This window comes from Macaca fascicularis, chromosome 20 (genome assembly GCF_037993035.2).
Source record: "Macaca fascicularis isolate 582-1 chromosome 20, T2T-MFA8v1.1".
Taxonomy (NCBI): Eukaryota; Metazoa; Chordata; class Mammalia; order Primates; family Cercopithecidae; genus Macaca; species Macaca fascicularis.
In genome coordinates this window covers 3,048,606-3,063,707 of record NC_088394.1, presented here as the reverse complement: position 1 = coordinate 3,063,707, position 15,102 = coordinate 3,048,606, and the positions used below count along the sequence as shown (strand labels likewise).

General features: G+C 58.0%; 1 protein-coding gene across 2 annotated transcripts in view; it reads left to right on the top strand.

The window, feature by feature from the left end:
* Positions 1-12,601, top strand: part of ABCA3 (ATP binding cassette subfamily A member 3) — a 60,361-nt gene extending 47,760 nt beyond the window's left edge. For both annotated transcript variants that reach the window (XM_074028583.1, XM_005590973.5), the window contains 13 exons: positions 129-432; positions 1,479-1,752; positions 2,798-3,002; positions 3,443-3,662; positions 4,004-4,162; positions 5,080-5,252; positions 6,649-6,777; positions 6,937-7,131; positions 9,014-9,201; positions 9,724-9,894; positions 10,093-10,283; positions 10,491-10,564; positions 11,683-12,601. In XM_074028583.1, coding sequence (XP_073884684.1) covers positions 129-432; positions 1,479-1,752; positions 2,798-3,002; positions 3,443-3,662; positions 4,004-4,162; positions 5,080-5,252; positions 6,649-6,777; positions 6,937-7,131; positions 9,014-9,201; positions 9,724-9,894; positions 10,093-10,283; positions 10,491-10,564; positions 11,683-11,814 — 2,415 coding nt within the window. In that variant the 3' untranslated portion in view covers positions 11,815-12,601. The remainder of the gene's footprint in view (positions 1-128; positions 433-1,478; positions 1,753-2,797; positions 3,003-3,442; positions 3,663-4,003; positions 4,163-5,079; positions 5,253-6,648; positions 6,778-6,936; positions 7,132-9,013; positions 9,202-9,723; positions 9,895-10,092; positions 10,284-10,490; positions 10,565-11,682) is intronic.
* Positions 12,602-15,102: the final 2,501 nt, after the last annotated feature.

Sequence of the window (15,102 nt, the reverse complement as noted above, 5' to 3'; positions counted from 1 at the left end):
TCCAGTGCAACCTCAGCTCCAGGCCCCCAGGCTGGCATCACACAGGACAGCACCTGCCGCAGGTGGGTGGGGGTCAGGCACTGGCCCCCAAGCAGTGCTGTTGTCACCTGCGTCCCCCTCTGCCGCAGCTCACCCTGCACTGCCAGCAGTTCTGGGCCATGTTCCTGAAGAAGGCCGCATACAGCTGGCGCGAGTGGAAAATGGTGGCGGCACAGATCCTAGTGCCTCTGACCTGTGTCACCCTGGCCCTCCTGGCCATCAACTACTCCTCGGAGCTCTTCGATGACCCCATGCTGAGGCTGACCTTGGGCGAGTACGGCAGAACCGTCGTGCCCTTCTCGGTTCCTGGGACCTCCCAGCTGGGTCAGCAGCTGTCAGAGCATCTGAAAGACGCACTGCAGGCCGAGGGACAGGAGCCCCGCGAGGTGCTCGGTAAGGGGCATCCCAGGGGCGAGATGGGATCAGGGGCCGGTCGTGCGGCCAGAGTTCACCTTCCAGACTGCAGCAGGGTCGACATCTGGGGAGGATGGTTCTTGGCTGTTCTGAATGTGCTGAGGGAAGTTCAGCAGCATCCCTGACCTTGCCCCACCCCATCGTGACCATCAAACATGCCTGGAAACATTGCCGATGTCCCCTGGGTGGCAGATCATGGCACTGAGTCACTGGGGGTGCCAGAGACACTGGCATACTGGGGCCGGGCTTTGTCAGGCATCTCCTTACTGAAGCTGTCTTTCAGCATCATTCACGGGCAAAATGCAGAAACATAGTGACTTCAAGTTACCTTTGCTGTGTGACGATGCTGGTGACAGTGCGCCTTCGTGTGACAGGGTGTTTTCTTCCATCATCTTAAAACCCACAATTCTTGACCAGGCTCAGTGGCTGACACCTGTCATCCCAGCACTTTGGGAGGCCGAGGCAGGTAGATCACTTGAGGTCAGGAGGTCCAGACCAGCCTGGTCAACATGGCAAAACTCTGCTCTACTAAACATAAAAAATTAGCTAGGCGTGGTGGTGGGCACCCGTAATCCCAGCTACTCTGGAGGCTGAGGCGGGAGAATTGCTTGAACCCGGGTCGTGGAGCCTGCAGTGAGCCAAGATCACGCCACTGCACTCCAGCCTGGGCGACAGAGCAAGACTGTCTCGAAAGAAAAAAAAAAAAAAGAGTCTTGGTAGTCACAGTTGGATACTGCCCCAGGCTCAGAACAGGGACCATGCTCTGGTTAATGGAACCTACTGGAAGGTTTTCTTATTTTGCAGCTGCCTTCCTGGCTCCTGACCAGCATTCACAGTTCCACGTACTGAATGATGACAAAACCCTGGCAGAAATTAGGCTCTCCTTAGGAGGAGAGTGACAGGGCGGGCAGCTCAGAGGATGCTGGCACCACTGCATTGGGTCCCTGATTAGCCATGCTCAGATGGCAGCGGGTGCCCAGGTGTCACCTCCTCCTGTGTCCTCTGACTCTGCCATTGCTCCCCAGGTGACCTGGAGGAGTTCTTGATCTTCAGGGCCTCTGTGGAGGGGGGCGGCTTTAATGAGCGGTGCCTTGTGGCAGCGTCCTTCAGAGACGCGGGAGAACGCACGGTCGTTACCGCCTTGTTCAACAACCAGGCGTACCACTCCCCGGCCACTGCCCTGGCCGTCGTGGACAACCTTCTGTTCAAGCTGCTGTGTGGGCCTCACGCCTCCATCGTGGTCTCCAACTTCCCCCAGCCCCGGAGCGCCCTGCAGGCTGCCAAGGACCAGTTCAATGAGTATGTGTGCTGCCCGTCCCCGTCCACCCTGGCCGGGGACCCCAGGACTGACTGCCCTGGGCACTGCCACAGGCCTATAGATAGAGCATTGTGTCTACTCTCCCAAAGCCCCTGGGTCTGGTAGGAAACCCCTCCCACATCCTTCTCCACCATCCACAGCCCCCACTCCCTGTGACAGCAGATCAGCTGTGGGCCATCCCATGCGCTGCGGTCCTGACGGGGACCTATGAAGGCTCGGCAGGCAGCCCCGCCTTCTCCTAAATCTACCTGGCTCCTGCCAGCCACTGTCCTCACTCCACACTGCTCTCTCCAACAGTGTGACCCACTGGGCACATAAGCTGAGGTGATGGAGGGTGAGCAGAGCAGGACTTGGCAAGAACTGCCGTCCCTGCCCCTCAGATGGCCACACGTCAGGAGCCTGCCATGCCATTGTGTGGGCAGGGCTACCCCCATCCCAGCCACAGAGCCCCAGAGCTCCGGGGACCACCCAGAGGAGGCCAAAAATTCTGTTAATTTCAGGATAGCCACTCCTCCTCAGGGCAGTGTTGTCTCCACCCACATTCCAGGCTAGGCCTAGGCCTGGCGATGGCTGCATCCCAGCTTCTAGCTCCATCCCTGCCCCGAGAGCAGAAAAGCAGCAGCCCTCGATCTGCTCTCCTTGCTGTCAACTCAGGATCCTAGAATAATGCACAGAGGCCCGGAGAGGCTTTCCCTTTGCCACACTCCAGGGGGATGCAGCGGGGTTCAGGACCTCCACACCTGGGCAGGGTCGCCCGCAGCCATGGGGCTGAGAGCTGGGCAGGGGGCGGGTGATGAGGAGAGTGACACTGCCATCATCACATCAGCATAGGAGGTCCAGAGGAGCCGTTCTCCGGTGGGGGCAGATGTTCCTGGTATGGAACCGTGGTGCTCGTGCTCTCCCATAAGCCCCTTTATTGGTTGGGCCGCTGCCCTGCATGCCTTGGGCAGTCATAACTGAAAACCCGACCTTTCCTGCCACCCAGGCATGCTGTGCTCCATCCCTGACCTTCCCTGTCCCCCGCAGGGGCCGGAAGGGATTCGACATTGCCCTCAACCTGCTCTTCGCCATGGCATTCTTGGCCAGCACGTTCTCCATCCTGGCGGTCAGCGAGAGGGCCGTGCAGGCCAAGCACGTGCAGTTTGTGAGCGGAGTCCACGTGGCCACTTTCTGGCTCTCTGCTCTGCTGTGGGACCTTATCTCCTTCCTCATCCCCAGTCTGCTGCTGCTGGTGAGCGCCGGAGGGTGCTGGGTCCGTTCCCCTGTAGACCACAGGGGGTTTGCCCTGGGACCCCCTTGCAGAACCACAACCAGCTAGGCAGCCTAGGCCGGCAGCTCAGCCCAACTCAGGGAGCACAGCTGGAATCCCCTGGCGGCTGCCACCTCGCCTCCTCCCTGCACCCTCAGCCTTTGCCCTCCATACATGGGCAGCGCCCACAGCAGCCACCCTGGTTACAGCTCCCAGTGCAAGGGGACAAGGGGAAACTGGGACAGAGAGGGCCTGGGGCTGAAAGCCACTGCGGGGGCCAGACATGGCCTGTGGGGCTGATGGGCATGGGCCAGCTGACCAGGAGGGGTCTGAGGACCTCCAAATGCTCCTCTCACCCTTTCCCCACCCGTGAGCTGCTCTCAGCTTGGCGTGCGTGGCAGTGCCTCCCTGTGCTGCCGCAGGTGGTTTTCAAGGCCTTCGACGTGCGTGCCTTCACGCGGGACGGCCACGTGGCCGACACCCTGCTGCTGCTCCTGCTCTACGGCTGGGCCATCATCCCCCTCATGTACCTGATGAACTTCTTCTTCTCGGGGGCGGCCACCGCCTACACGAGGCTGACCATCTTCAACATCCTGTCGGGCATCGCCACCTTCCTGATGGTCACCATCATGCGCATCCCAGGTGGGCGCCTGGAGACCACCCCCAGCCCCCATGGCCATCCATGGAGCCGCTCCGCCCAGACAGGGAGGCACCCGCCACAGCCAAGGCAGGACTCAGGCAATGGGCCTAGCTCATGCTCACCAGCCCCTCTGCCCCAGCTGGCCCTGCCCGGCTAGCTATGACTGGTGGGCAGGCGTCTGCGGTGTCCTTGCCCTGTGCAGAGCCGGCAGGGGCGTCCCTGGGAGGTGCCCCTTCACTCCGCACAGCACGGACAAGGCCCTGTGCCCGCCCTGACCAGGCCTGTCCTAGAGGTGGGTGTGGTGTGCCCTCCAGCACAGACTGATCTTACCTCCCCAATGCAGCTGTAAAACTGGAAGAACTTTCCAAAACCCTGGATCACGTGTTCCTGGTGCTGCCCAACCACTGTCTGGGGATGGCAGTCAGCAGCTTCTATGAGAACTATGAGACGCGGAGGTACTGCACCTCCTCTGAGGTCGCCGCCCACTACTGCAAGAAATATAGTGAGTGTCCCAGCCCCGACCCTGGGCAGCACCCCCGCGTCCTCAGGACGTGGCCACTGAAGAGGGGCCTCCCAAGGCAGGGGCTCCTCTGCGTCTGAGTGGCCTGGGGCTGGTGCGTTGCTCTGTACTGCCTCGCCCCGCCTCCCACAGTAGCCCCCTCGTGCCTGCTCGCTCCCAGGCCCTGTATCTGAGCTCCCATTCTCCCACCTGCCTCAGTGTCTGGGCATCTGTAACAAGGAACCACAGACCAGCACTTAGCACCAGCAGTGAATCCCCCACAGCTCGGGGGAGGACCCTTCCTGCCTCTCCCAGCCTCTGGTGGCTGCACGCATCCTGGGCTCCTGGCCGCACCCCCTCACCACCACCGCCTCCATCCTCGCATGATGGCTCCTGTCTCCTGTCTCAAATCTCCTTCTGCCTTTCTCTTATAAGGACACTTGCTGTTGGGTTAAGGCCCACGCTGATCCAGTGTCTCACCTTAAGATCCTTACTAATCACATATTCAAAGACCCTGTTTCTAAGCAAGATCGCAACCCCAGGTCCAGGGGGACAGAACTTGGACCTGTCCTGTGGGGCCCCCTCAGCCTCCCACATACCCCTCTGTGCTTGTAACGGTCTCCGTCCTGGCCAGGAGGCAGCCCAGGGTTCCCACAGAGCCTGTGCCTCTCAGGCAAGCTGTCACTGCCCTGGGCCTGCCACGTCGCTCATGGGACTGCATTGGATTGTTACGTGCCTGGCCTCTCTGAGCTGTGGTGCCTCGAGAGGCAGCCGTGACCTACTGGCCTTCACATCTCCCCATGGAGGAGACACTGTTACAGGCGCCTTGAGCAGCCTGGGGAGGGGAGTGGAGGCCGGGAACCTGGGAGGGGAGGAGGGCGCCCCAGGCCTCGGGACACAGTGACTCCCTCGCCCCACAGACATCCAGTACCAGGAGAACTTCTATGCCTGGAGCGCCCCGGGGGTCGGCAGGTTCGTGGCCTCCATGGCTGCCTCAGGGTGCGCCTACCTCATCCTGCTCTTCCTCATCGAGAACAACCTGCTGCAGAGGCTCAGGGGCATCCTTTGCGCCTTCCGGAGGAGGTGGACACTGGTGAGCGGCGCTGGGAGCCCAGGACACTGGTGGGATGCTCCCCAGGCCTCTGCTTGGGCCCAGCACAACCCGGGGCGGCTTCCACCTCCTTCTCCACCAAGCAGCTCCTGCACCAGATGGCCTCCCACTATATGGCCTCAGCACCAGCCAGCAGTTACAGCCAGGGTAGGGCACAGCCCTTGCCACTCACGAGGGCTGTCGAGTTCTGAGCCCCTGCCAGAGAGTCAGCCTGGGGACCCAGGGCCGTCCTGCTGAGCAGAGGTGGTGCCCAGGGACACCCAGTGCCAGAGGAGGGGTCATGGGGCTGAGGGTGCTCCACGTGTTTACTGAAAACGCCCGTTACTCCAGGTCTCCATCCCCTCCCTCAAACAAACACAGCAAATGTGTTGACATTGCATTGCACATACAGCTTAGCCGAGGGGGAATTCACTTCTTTAAAATAGTCAGACTTCTCTAAAAAAGGAACTGTCTCCATGTGTTAAAATCTTTGGTGAGGCATGGTGACTCACACCTGTAATCCCAGCACTTTAGAAAGCAGAGGTAGGTAGATCACCTGAAACCAAGAGTTCAAGACCAGTGTGGGCAACATAGTGAGACCCTCTCTCTTCTAAAAAGTTTTTAAAATTAGCCGGGCATGATGGTACACACCTGTAATCCCAGCTACTAGGGAGGCTGAGACAGGAGGCTTACGCCTGGGAGGTCTGGGCTGCAGTGAGCTATGACTGTACCACTGAATTCCAGCCTGGGTGACAAAGCAAGACTCCCATCTCTAAATCTGAAAACAAAAATCTTACTTTAAGGCTAGGCATGGTGGCTCATGCCTGTAATCCCAGCACTTTGGGAGGCTGAGGTGGACAGATCACCAAAGGTCAGGAGTTCTAGACCAGCCTGGCCAACACAATGAAACTCCATGTCTACTAAAAACACAAAAATTAGCTGGACGTGGTGGTGCACGCCTATAATCCCAGCTACTCAGGAGACTGAAGCAGGAGAATCACTTGAACCCAGGAGGCGGAGTTTGCAGTGAGCTAAGATCACGCCACGGCACTCCAGCCTGGGCAACAGAGTGAGAGAGACTCTGTCTCAAAAAAAAAAAAAAAATTAAAATTGTTTTAAAATCTTATTTTATATTCCCCAGCAGAGATTTATGATTTTTCTCCATGAGTCCCACACAGTTCTTTTTCCTCAGATAGTTTATGTCTGCTGGATGCTAGTTCAGCCCCGTAAGACCGCTGTGTCTTCTGGTAAAAGGTCTGAGTCGCACCTGTGGGGCCTAGGATTGGGACAAAGGCCTTAGTCCCACCAGACCTCCCACATCCACCCCCGCCCCTCCCTTCTCCACGGGAGCCACCCTGCGTCTGGGTTCATGCACGCGGTCTCTGTCCTGGTCAATCAGACAGAATTATACACCCGGATGCCTGTGCTTCCTGAGGACCAAGATGTGGCGGATGAGAGGACCCGCATCCTGGCCCCCAGTCCAGACTCCCTGCTCCACACACCTCTGATTATCAAGGAACTCTCCAAGGTACCCTTACAATTTGGGGTGGAGTCCTTCCTGCCAGCTGGCTACCTGGCTGTCCCCAGGGTCCAACCCTGTCCCTGGAAGCTTGCGGCGCTGAGGCTCAGGCTGCTCTGCTTTGCGTCCAGGCCTCTGCATTCCATGTTTTCCGTCGGGTGCCTGCAGGTGTACGAGCAGCGGGTGCCCCTCCTGGCCGTGGACAGGATCTCCCTCGCGGTGCAGAAAGGGGAGTGCTTTGGCCTGCTGGGCTTCAATGGAGCCGGGAAGACCACAACTTTCAAAATGCTGACTGGGGAGGAGAGCCTCACTTCTGGGGATGCCTTTGTTGGGGGTCACAGAATCAGCTCTGATGTCGGAAAGGTGGGTGCAGCCAGGAGGTTCCAAAGGGGTGAGGCAGGCATGGCTGGAGGGGGCACCCTGGAGGCAGGGACGGAGGGATGCTGTCTGCAAACAGCTGCTGCATCTGTGGCTTGAAATGGGCCCAGCACGTGCCTCTGGACAGCGAGACAAGGTAATGAGCTAAAGCTAAGCTTCGCCAGAACTAGCAGGCGATGGGAGGGGAGAGAGATGGGTGCCAACATCGATGAGCCTGGAGAGGTGTATTCAGCACTGACAGCCACCTCTGCGCAGAGGCCATTCTGTGTCCAGGCAGCTCAGGTGTGGGTTTAGAGGCCTTGATGGGTGAAGGGACGGAAGGCCCTGGGCCCACCAACAGTTTTCCCATGTTGAGCTGAACCCCACCAGCTCCCCCGCAGAAGGACCAGAGGCAGCCCTCCTGCACCTCTGCCTGGGTCCTGCATGGGAAGTCGAGCTTGCCGAGCAGAGCAGGGGAAATGGAAGGCAGGGCCTGGGCCTGAGAAGTGGCCGCGGAGTCCTCTCCTGAGCTCACGCCAGGGGAGCCTGGACAGCAGAGGCCCTGGGCCAGAGTACGTGCAGGCCCTCTCGGGAGGAAAGCCTCATCCTAGGCTGCAGACTTCCCCATAGAGTGTTCCAGGGCTTACAGGCAATGCACAGCAAACAGAGGAGACAGTACCATGACTGGAAGCCACAGACACAGGCCCCATGGGGGGACAAGCACATAGGCGTTAGATCTGCATCGTCAGGCCAGATTATAAAAGATTATAAACTCACTGTGTCTACAGAAATAAATGATGCAATTGAAAGTCTATGCAGGGGAGAGAAAACCGTATATGATCTAGCAATGGAGGAGAGGGTAAGAAGTCCCCAGTACATGTCATCTGAGTTCCAGAAGGAAAGGAAAAGAGAGAGTGGCAGGGGGTAGTAGCCAAAAAGGTATCGGCTAAGATTTTTCCCAAACTGATTAAAAACATTCTGGGCTGGGAGCGTGGCTTATGCCTGTAATCCCAACTTTGGCAGGCCAAGGCAGGCAGATCACTTAAGGTCTAGAGTTCAATACCAGCCCGGCCAACATGGCAAAATGCTGTCTCTACTAGAGAAAAATACAAAAATGAGCAGGGTGTGGTGGCAGGTGCCTATAATCCTCGCTACTCGGGAGCTTAAGGCATGAGAATCACTTGAGCCTGGGAGACAGAGGTTGCAGTGAGCCAAGATCACGCCACCGCACTCCATCCTCGGCGACAGAGTGAGACTGTCTCAAAAAAAAAAAGATTTTGGAAGCTTGAGAACCCCAAAGAAGGAAGGTAAAGAAAAAGAAATCCAGTATCTAGAATCCACAGAACCCAGGCACTCCTGCTCCCAACCAGCTGCCGAAGGTAGCTAGGCAGATGGCAGCAGGCACGTCCTATTTCTTCTGGACATGGTCACTTGCACAGAGAACAGCTGCTGCACCATCTGACCAAGCAGTGCTCACCCCAAAGGTGGTGCCCATAAATCTTTCTTCTTAGAGGGAGAAGAAAGAGTCCTAGCACATGAGACGTCCCAGGCATGAACGAGTGGGTGGCCAGCCCTGAGTCTGCCTCTATGTAAAGGCCATTCTTGCACCACCTAATCCCATGGCTGCCTGTCCTGGACCAGGCTCTGAGAGCAGCTCTGGAAGCCTCCCTACACCAGCCACATCCTTCCTGTGTCCCTGTTCCAAGAGCTTCCACTGTGGGCAGCCACCGGGGCCTGTGCACAGCTCCAGCGTCCCCCGTGTACACACACTGGCAGGGACCACAGACAGATGCAGGGATGGGCACCTCAAGGGTAGTCCCTGTGACCCTCTGGAGGAAGGAGGCTTCCCTCCAACCCACCTCCCTCCCCGGCTATGCTCTGACCCCAGGTGCGGCAGCGGATCGGCTACTGCCCACAGTTTGATGCCTTGCTGGACCACATGACTGGCCGGGAGATGCTGGTCATGTACGCTCGGCTCCGGGGCATCCCTGAGCGCCACATCGGGGCCTGCGTGGAGAACACTCTGCGGGGCCTGCTGCTGGAGCCACACGCCAACAAGCTGGTCAGGACGTACAGGTGCACCTCCCAAGCCCGGCCCCTGCAACCAGAAGAGCCCTGGCCCTTCCCAGACTGGAGTCAGAATCAGGGTCCCTATAGCATAGAGCTGGGAGTGACTGCTCAGGTCAGCAGCCAGAGCTCCCACCTGTGGCTCCAGGATGGAGCTGGGATTTGGTTGTGTGACCCAGGTAGCTCCAGGTAGGAGAGGGACTGCCCTGACAGTGCCTGCCACCTAGGGACAAAGCCAGCAGCGAGAGATGCCAGGGCCACTGTGTTCCTGTGTAGGTGGTCCCCCTTAGGTGCGGGCACATGTGTTCCTGTGTAGGTGCGTGCACTGGGCCTCTGGGAACAGCCTTCTCTGGGGCCTCTAGCTCTATGTGGTGGGCTCTCCAGGTGCACACACAGCTCCTTCCTCTTCACCAGGGCTGTTCTGCAATTGCTGGGTGTGGGCCTCTGCTGGGACATGGGCCTCCACTGGGACACGGGAGCCAATGCTAACTCTCAGCCTTATTCCCCCACCCGGCACCCTCTTGCCCCTAGTGGTGGTAACAAGCGGAAGCTGAGCACTGGCATCGCCCTAATCGGAGAGCCTGCTGTCATCTTCCTGGACGAGCCGTCCACTGGCATGGACCCCGTGGCCCGGCGCCTGCTTTGGGACACCGTGGCACGAGCCCGAGAGTCTGGCAAGGCCATCGTCATCACCTCCCACAGGTAGAGCCTGGGTCCGTGGGTCACTGGAAGTTTCAGCACCGGGTGGGCCGTGGAGGAGCCAGGTGACCAGGAGACGCATGAGCATCTGGTGCAGTGTCTGCACGTATCAGGAACTGCCTGATTGGGGGACCAACGCTTTCCTGTCTGCACAAGCCTTTGGCACCCCCAGCCCTGTCTGAGGCCCCGTCCTCTCCCCAGCATGGAGGAGTGTGAGGCCCTGTGCACCCGGCTGGCCATCATGGTGCAGGGGCAGTTCAAGTGCCTGGGCAGCCCCCAGCACCTCAAGAGCAAGTTTGGCAGCGGCTACTCCCTGCGGGCCAAGGTGCACAGCGAAGGGCAGCAGGAGGCGCTGGAGGATTTCAAGGCCTTTGTGGACCTGACCTTTCCAGGTGTGTGCTGGCCCCGGCAGCCCCCACTGGGTGGGCCCTGGGCCCCTGCCTAGGCCTCTCCCATCTGCTGTGTGGAGCGTCTGTGCCTCGCTCCTGCCAAGTCCCATCTCCCCAATCCCTGGGACAAGGACTCCAGTGCTGAGCACCCAAGCACTCTCCGATCCTCCAGCCTGGCCCTCACAGCAACACCGTCTCTCCTTTGCGTAGGCAGCATCCTGGAAGACGAGCACCAAGGCATGGTCCATTACCACCTGCCAGGCCGCGACCTCAGCTGGGCGAAGGTAAGGCAGTCCCAGGGGCCCCACTGGGCATTCATGGGGCTGGGGGAGGTCCCTCCAGGGGTCTCTCCCTCTGTGTGACTGCAGACTCTTTCCACAGAGGAGTCAGTTTCCATTTCTCCCCTAACACTCACACTGATACGTGCTGGTCTGGGGGTTTTATATCCAAAATATCAGTGGTAAAAGGAATTCAGTGTGCAGTAGGAAAAGGGCCAGGGATGGTGGCTCACACCATAATCTCAGCACTTTGGGAGGCTGAGGCGGGAGGATTGCTTAAGCCTGGGAGTTCTAGACCAGCCTGGGCAACATAGACCCCGTCTCTACAAAAAATTTAAAAATTAGGCCAGGTGCCGTGGCTCAAGCCTGTAATCCCAGCACTTTGGGAGGCCAAGACGGGTGGATCACGAGGTCAGGAGATCCAGACCATCCTGGCTAACATGGTGAAACCTCGTCTCTACTAAAAAATACAAAAAACTAACCAGGCGAGGTGGCGGGCACCTGTAGTCCCAGCTACTCGGGAGGCTGAGGCAGGAGAATGGCGTAAACCCAGGAGGCAGAGCTTACAGTGAGCCGAGCTCCAGCCACTGCACTCCAGCCTGGGTGACAGAGCGAGACTCCGTCTCAAAAAAATAAAAAATAAAAAATAAAATAAAAATTAGCCAGGTATCATGGTGCATGCCGGTAGTCCCAGCTACTCCAGGGGCTAAGGTGGGTGGATCACTTGAGCCTGGGAGTTCGAGACTGCAGTGAGCTATGACTGTGCCACTGTACTCCAGCCTGGGCTACAGAGCAAGACTCTCTCTCTAAAAAAATAAATTATGGGGGGAAAAAAAAGAACTGGCTCAGAAAGGGAACATCGCTGGCTCAAGGTTGTACTCTGAGCTGGGAACAGCGTGAGGAGGAGGCTGGGCCCTGTCCCTGATGGCTCCTTCTTAGCCAGTGTCCTCTCCCGGGGAGCACAGTGCCCTCGCAGGGCTGCCCTCTCTGGGACTCTGGGGTGGGGCTGGGCAGGGGTAGAATTGTGGAGGCCTCACCAGCCCCTCTTGCCAGGGGACTCCCAGGTTCCACACAGGAGCCTGGGCCCTGTTCTCTCCTACCAGTGACTTTTCTGCTCCCCAAAGGTTTTCGGTATTCTGGAGAAAGCCAAGGAAAAGTACAGTGTGGACGACTACTCTGTGAGCCAGATCTCGCTGGAACACGTCTTCCTGAGCTTCGCCCACCTGCAGCCGCCCACTGCAGAGGAGGGGCGATGAGGGGTGTGGCTGCCTCGCCACCAGGCAGGGATGGGACGGGCAAGCAGGGTCCGGCTTGCATCCTCTCTCTCCAAGTTTATCTCATCCTTTATTTTTAATCACTTTTTTCTATGATGGATATGAAAAATTCAAGGCAGTATGCACAGAACGGACGAGTGCAGCCCAGCCCTCATGCCCAGGATCAGCATGCGCATCTTCACGTCTGCACTCTGGAGCTCACCCTCCCAGAGCTGGAGCGGGCCAGGCAGTCTGCGGGCAAGCTCCCGGGTCTCTGGGTGGAGAGCTGACCCAGGAAGGGCTGCAGCTGAGCTGGGGGGTTGAATTTCTCCAGGCACTCCCTGGAGAGAGGACCCAGTGACTTGTCCGTGTTTACACATGACACTAACCTCCCCTGGAGAGGAAGCAGGAAGCCAGGTTGAACTGTGGCGAGGCCCCCAGGCCGCCGGGAATGGACCATGCAGATCACTGTCGGTGGAGGGAAGCTGCTGACTGTGATTAGGTGCTGGGGTTTTAGCGTCCAGCGCAGCCTGGGGGCCTCCTGGAGGCTCTGCTCCTTAGGGCATGGTAGCCGCCGCAGAGCCGGGCATCGTCCCACAGCATCTCCTAGAAGCAGCCGGCACAGGAGGGAAGGTGGCCAGGCTTGAAGGAGTCTCTGTTCCTAGCACTGCACCCTCAGGAAGTTGCCCGCCCCAGGACACGCAGGGACCACCCCAAGGGCTGGGTGGCTGTCTCAAGGACACACTGAATACGTTGTGACCGTCCAGAAAATAAAGGCTGAGGGGACACAGTCACAGTCTGTGGGTCACACGCGAGGGGTCACGGGGCTCAATCGCTCGCCCACAATCTATACATGAGGCTCTTCTTTCACGTATCAATCACACAAACGTGGGATGTCGCTTTTCCCAGAAGGGAGCACACGCAGATAATACACTGAGGTGAAGGAACAGGCCCAGAACACAAAGGAAAAAGCCGGTTAGATAAACGCCCGGTGACGGGCCCTTAGTCTATAGCCAAGAGAAGAGCAGGCGGGGCTGTGTGGGAAGCACAGGTCTGGTGGGAGAGAAGCTGCTGGCACCAGGGTCACCTGTGGCCATTTGCCATTTCCCAGAAATAACTCTTCATCAGCTCCCTTTTTTGTTATTTATGGAGTCTTGCTTTGTCTCCCAGGCTGGAGCACAGTGGCGCAATCTTGGCTCACTGCAACCTCGCCTCCCGGGTGCAAGCGATTCTCCTGCCTCTGCCTCCCAAGTAGCTGGGACTACAGGCGCGCGCCACCACACCCAGCTAATTTTTGTATTTTTAGTAGAGATGGGGTTTTACCATGTTGGCCAGGCTGGTCTCAAACTCCTGACCTCAAGTGATCCACCCACCTCAGACTCCCAAAGTGCCGGGATTACAGCCATGAGCCACTATGCCCGGCCCCTTTTTATTTATGCACTGTTTTGTGTTTTGTTTTTGGAGACAGCATCTTTCTCTGTTGCCCATCGTGGAGTGCAGTGGTGTTACCATAGCTCACTGCAGCCTGAAACACCTGGGTTTGTGCAATCCTCCCACCCCAGCCTCCCAAGTGGCTGGGACTAAGGGCATGTACCACCATGCATGGCTACATTTTTTTATTTTTAGTATGGACGAGGTCTCATGTTGGTCAGGCTGGTCTCAAACTCCTGACCTCAAGTGATCCACCCACCTCGGCCTCCCAAAGTGCTGGGATCACAGGCATGAGCCACCACGCCTGGCGAATACACTATTATTTCTTACGGTTTTCTAAAACTGATTTGAACTTCTGCATTTTACATTCCTGTAGAATTTAGAGTTTTAGAAAAGACTTGTTTTCATCACTTTGGCTCATTTGGGACAATTTCAAGTCTGTGTTTTTATCAGTCTTTGGAAATTTATGAAAGCTGCAAATCGTCTCCAGTAGCTCTTTTATTCCCTTTTAAACTTCTGCCATCTAGTTCCATGTCATAAAAAATATAATGTGTTTGTGGCCTAAACACTGCCCAAGAGAAAAGGTCTGAAGTGGGCCCTTCTGGCCCCACACCCTCTCTGCAGGGGCTGTGGCCTCTAGGTCGGGCCTGGGGCTAGGAAGAGGGACAGAAGTCAGTGCATGAGGCCACCCAGCTCCATGTCCATGCCCACAGTCCTTCTGCAGGGCATCCTCAGACTTGTTTTCAAGCCTATGTGTTAGAGATTTAGGAATGTGTCATTTTTCTCCTGTGACACCCTAAAAGGGGGTTGGGGAGAGTGTATAGGACTGAGGGCATAGCCCGCATGAGGCACACACTTGTGAAGCCAGCGTGCATAGACAGGACACGCACAGAAGACACCATCCCCCTGGCAGCACACTACCAGTGCCAGTAGGGGTCTTTAAGTAAGGACTGGCACAACTAGAACTCCTTAGGAAAAGGATCCGCAGCTCGGGAGGCTGCTGCGTGGGGACCAGGAGGGGCAGGTGCATTCAGGGCGTCTGTGGCAGGGGCCCAAGGCTGCACCCAAGCCTGGAGCTTGGATGACCCCAGGAGCAGCAGGAAGGGCCCATCTGGCATCCCAGGGGCACCCTCAAGGCCTCTGGAAACTCAGTGCTGGGGCTAGGTCACCAGGGACACCCTAAGGAGCCTGGGACTGAAGCCTCAGGACTCCGCCCCGCCTGATTTTTGTCTGAGCTGTGGCCGTTCCCAGCCCACGGGAGGGCAGGGGAAAAGAGCTATGGGCCCAGGGATGGGAGCTACCGGCCCATCCACGCTCCACCCTAGACCATGGGGTGGGGGGGGGCATGCATTCTCTATGGACACTGTCCCCGAACAACTGTGGCATCTGACAGAGCCGACTCCTGCCCTCCTCCCAATTCACCTTAGACCTGGGAGACGAGGTTCTGACTTCACTGCCCTGCGTAGCCTGGCACAGGGCTCCCATGAGCAGATGGCCCATGGGCCACGAGCCAGGTATCTGCACCTTCTGTCCTCCAGGCTGGCCCAGTCCAACAGGCTGGCTCAACTGACACCACACCCACAACTCAGAGAGGGGAAGACCTTGCAGTGTGGCGGGCCCAGGCCAAGCCCCTCCACTGCCATCACAGGTTTACAGCGAAGCAGGGGAGCAGGCTGGATACAGGCAGCCCAGGCCACAGGTCCGGGGACCCACACCAGGCCACAGGAATGGGCTTGCTGAGAGTATCAGAAAACCCCAGGTCACAGTGGTTTGAAAAAGAAGTTTATTTCTCAGCCGTGTAGGCAGGAGGAGGCAGTCCAGGGCTCTGTCACCTGAAGTCTCAGGGAGGCAGGCTCCATC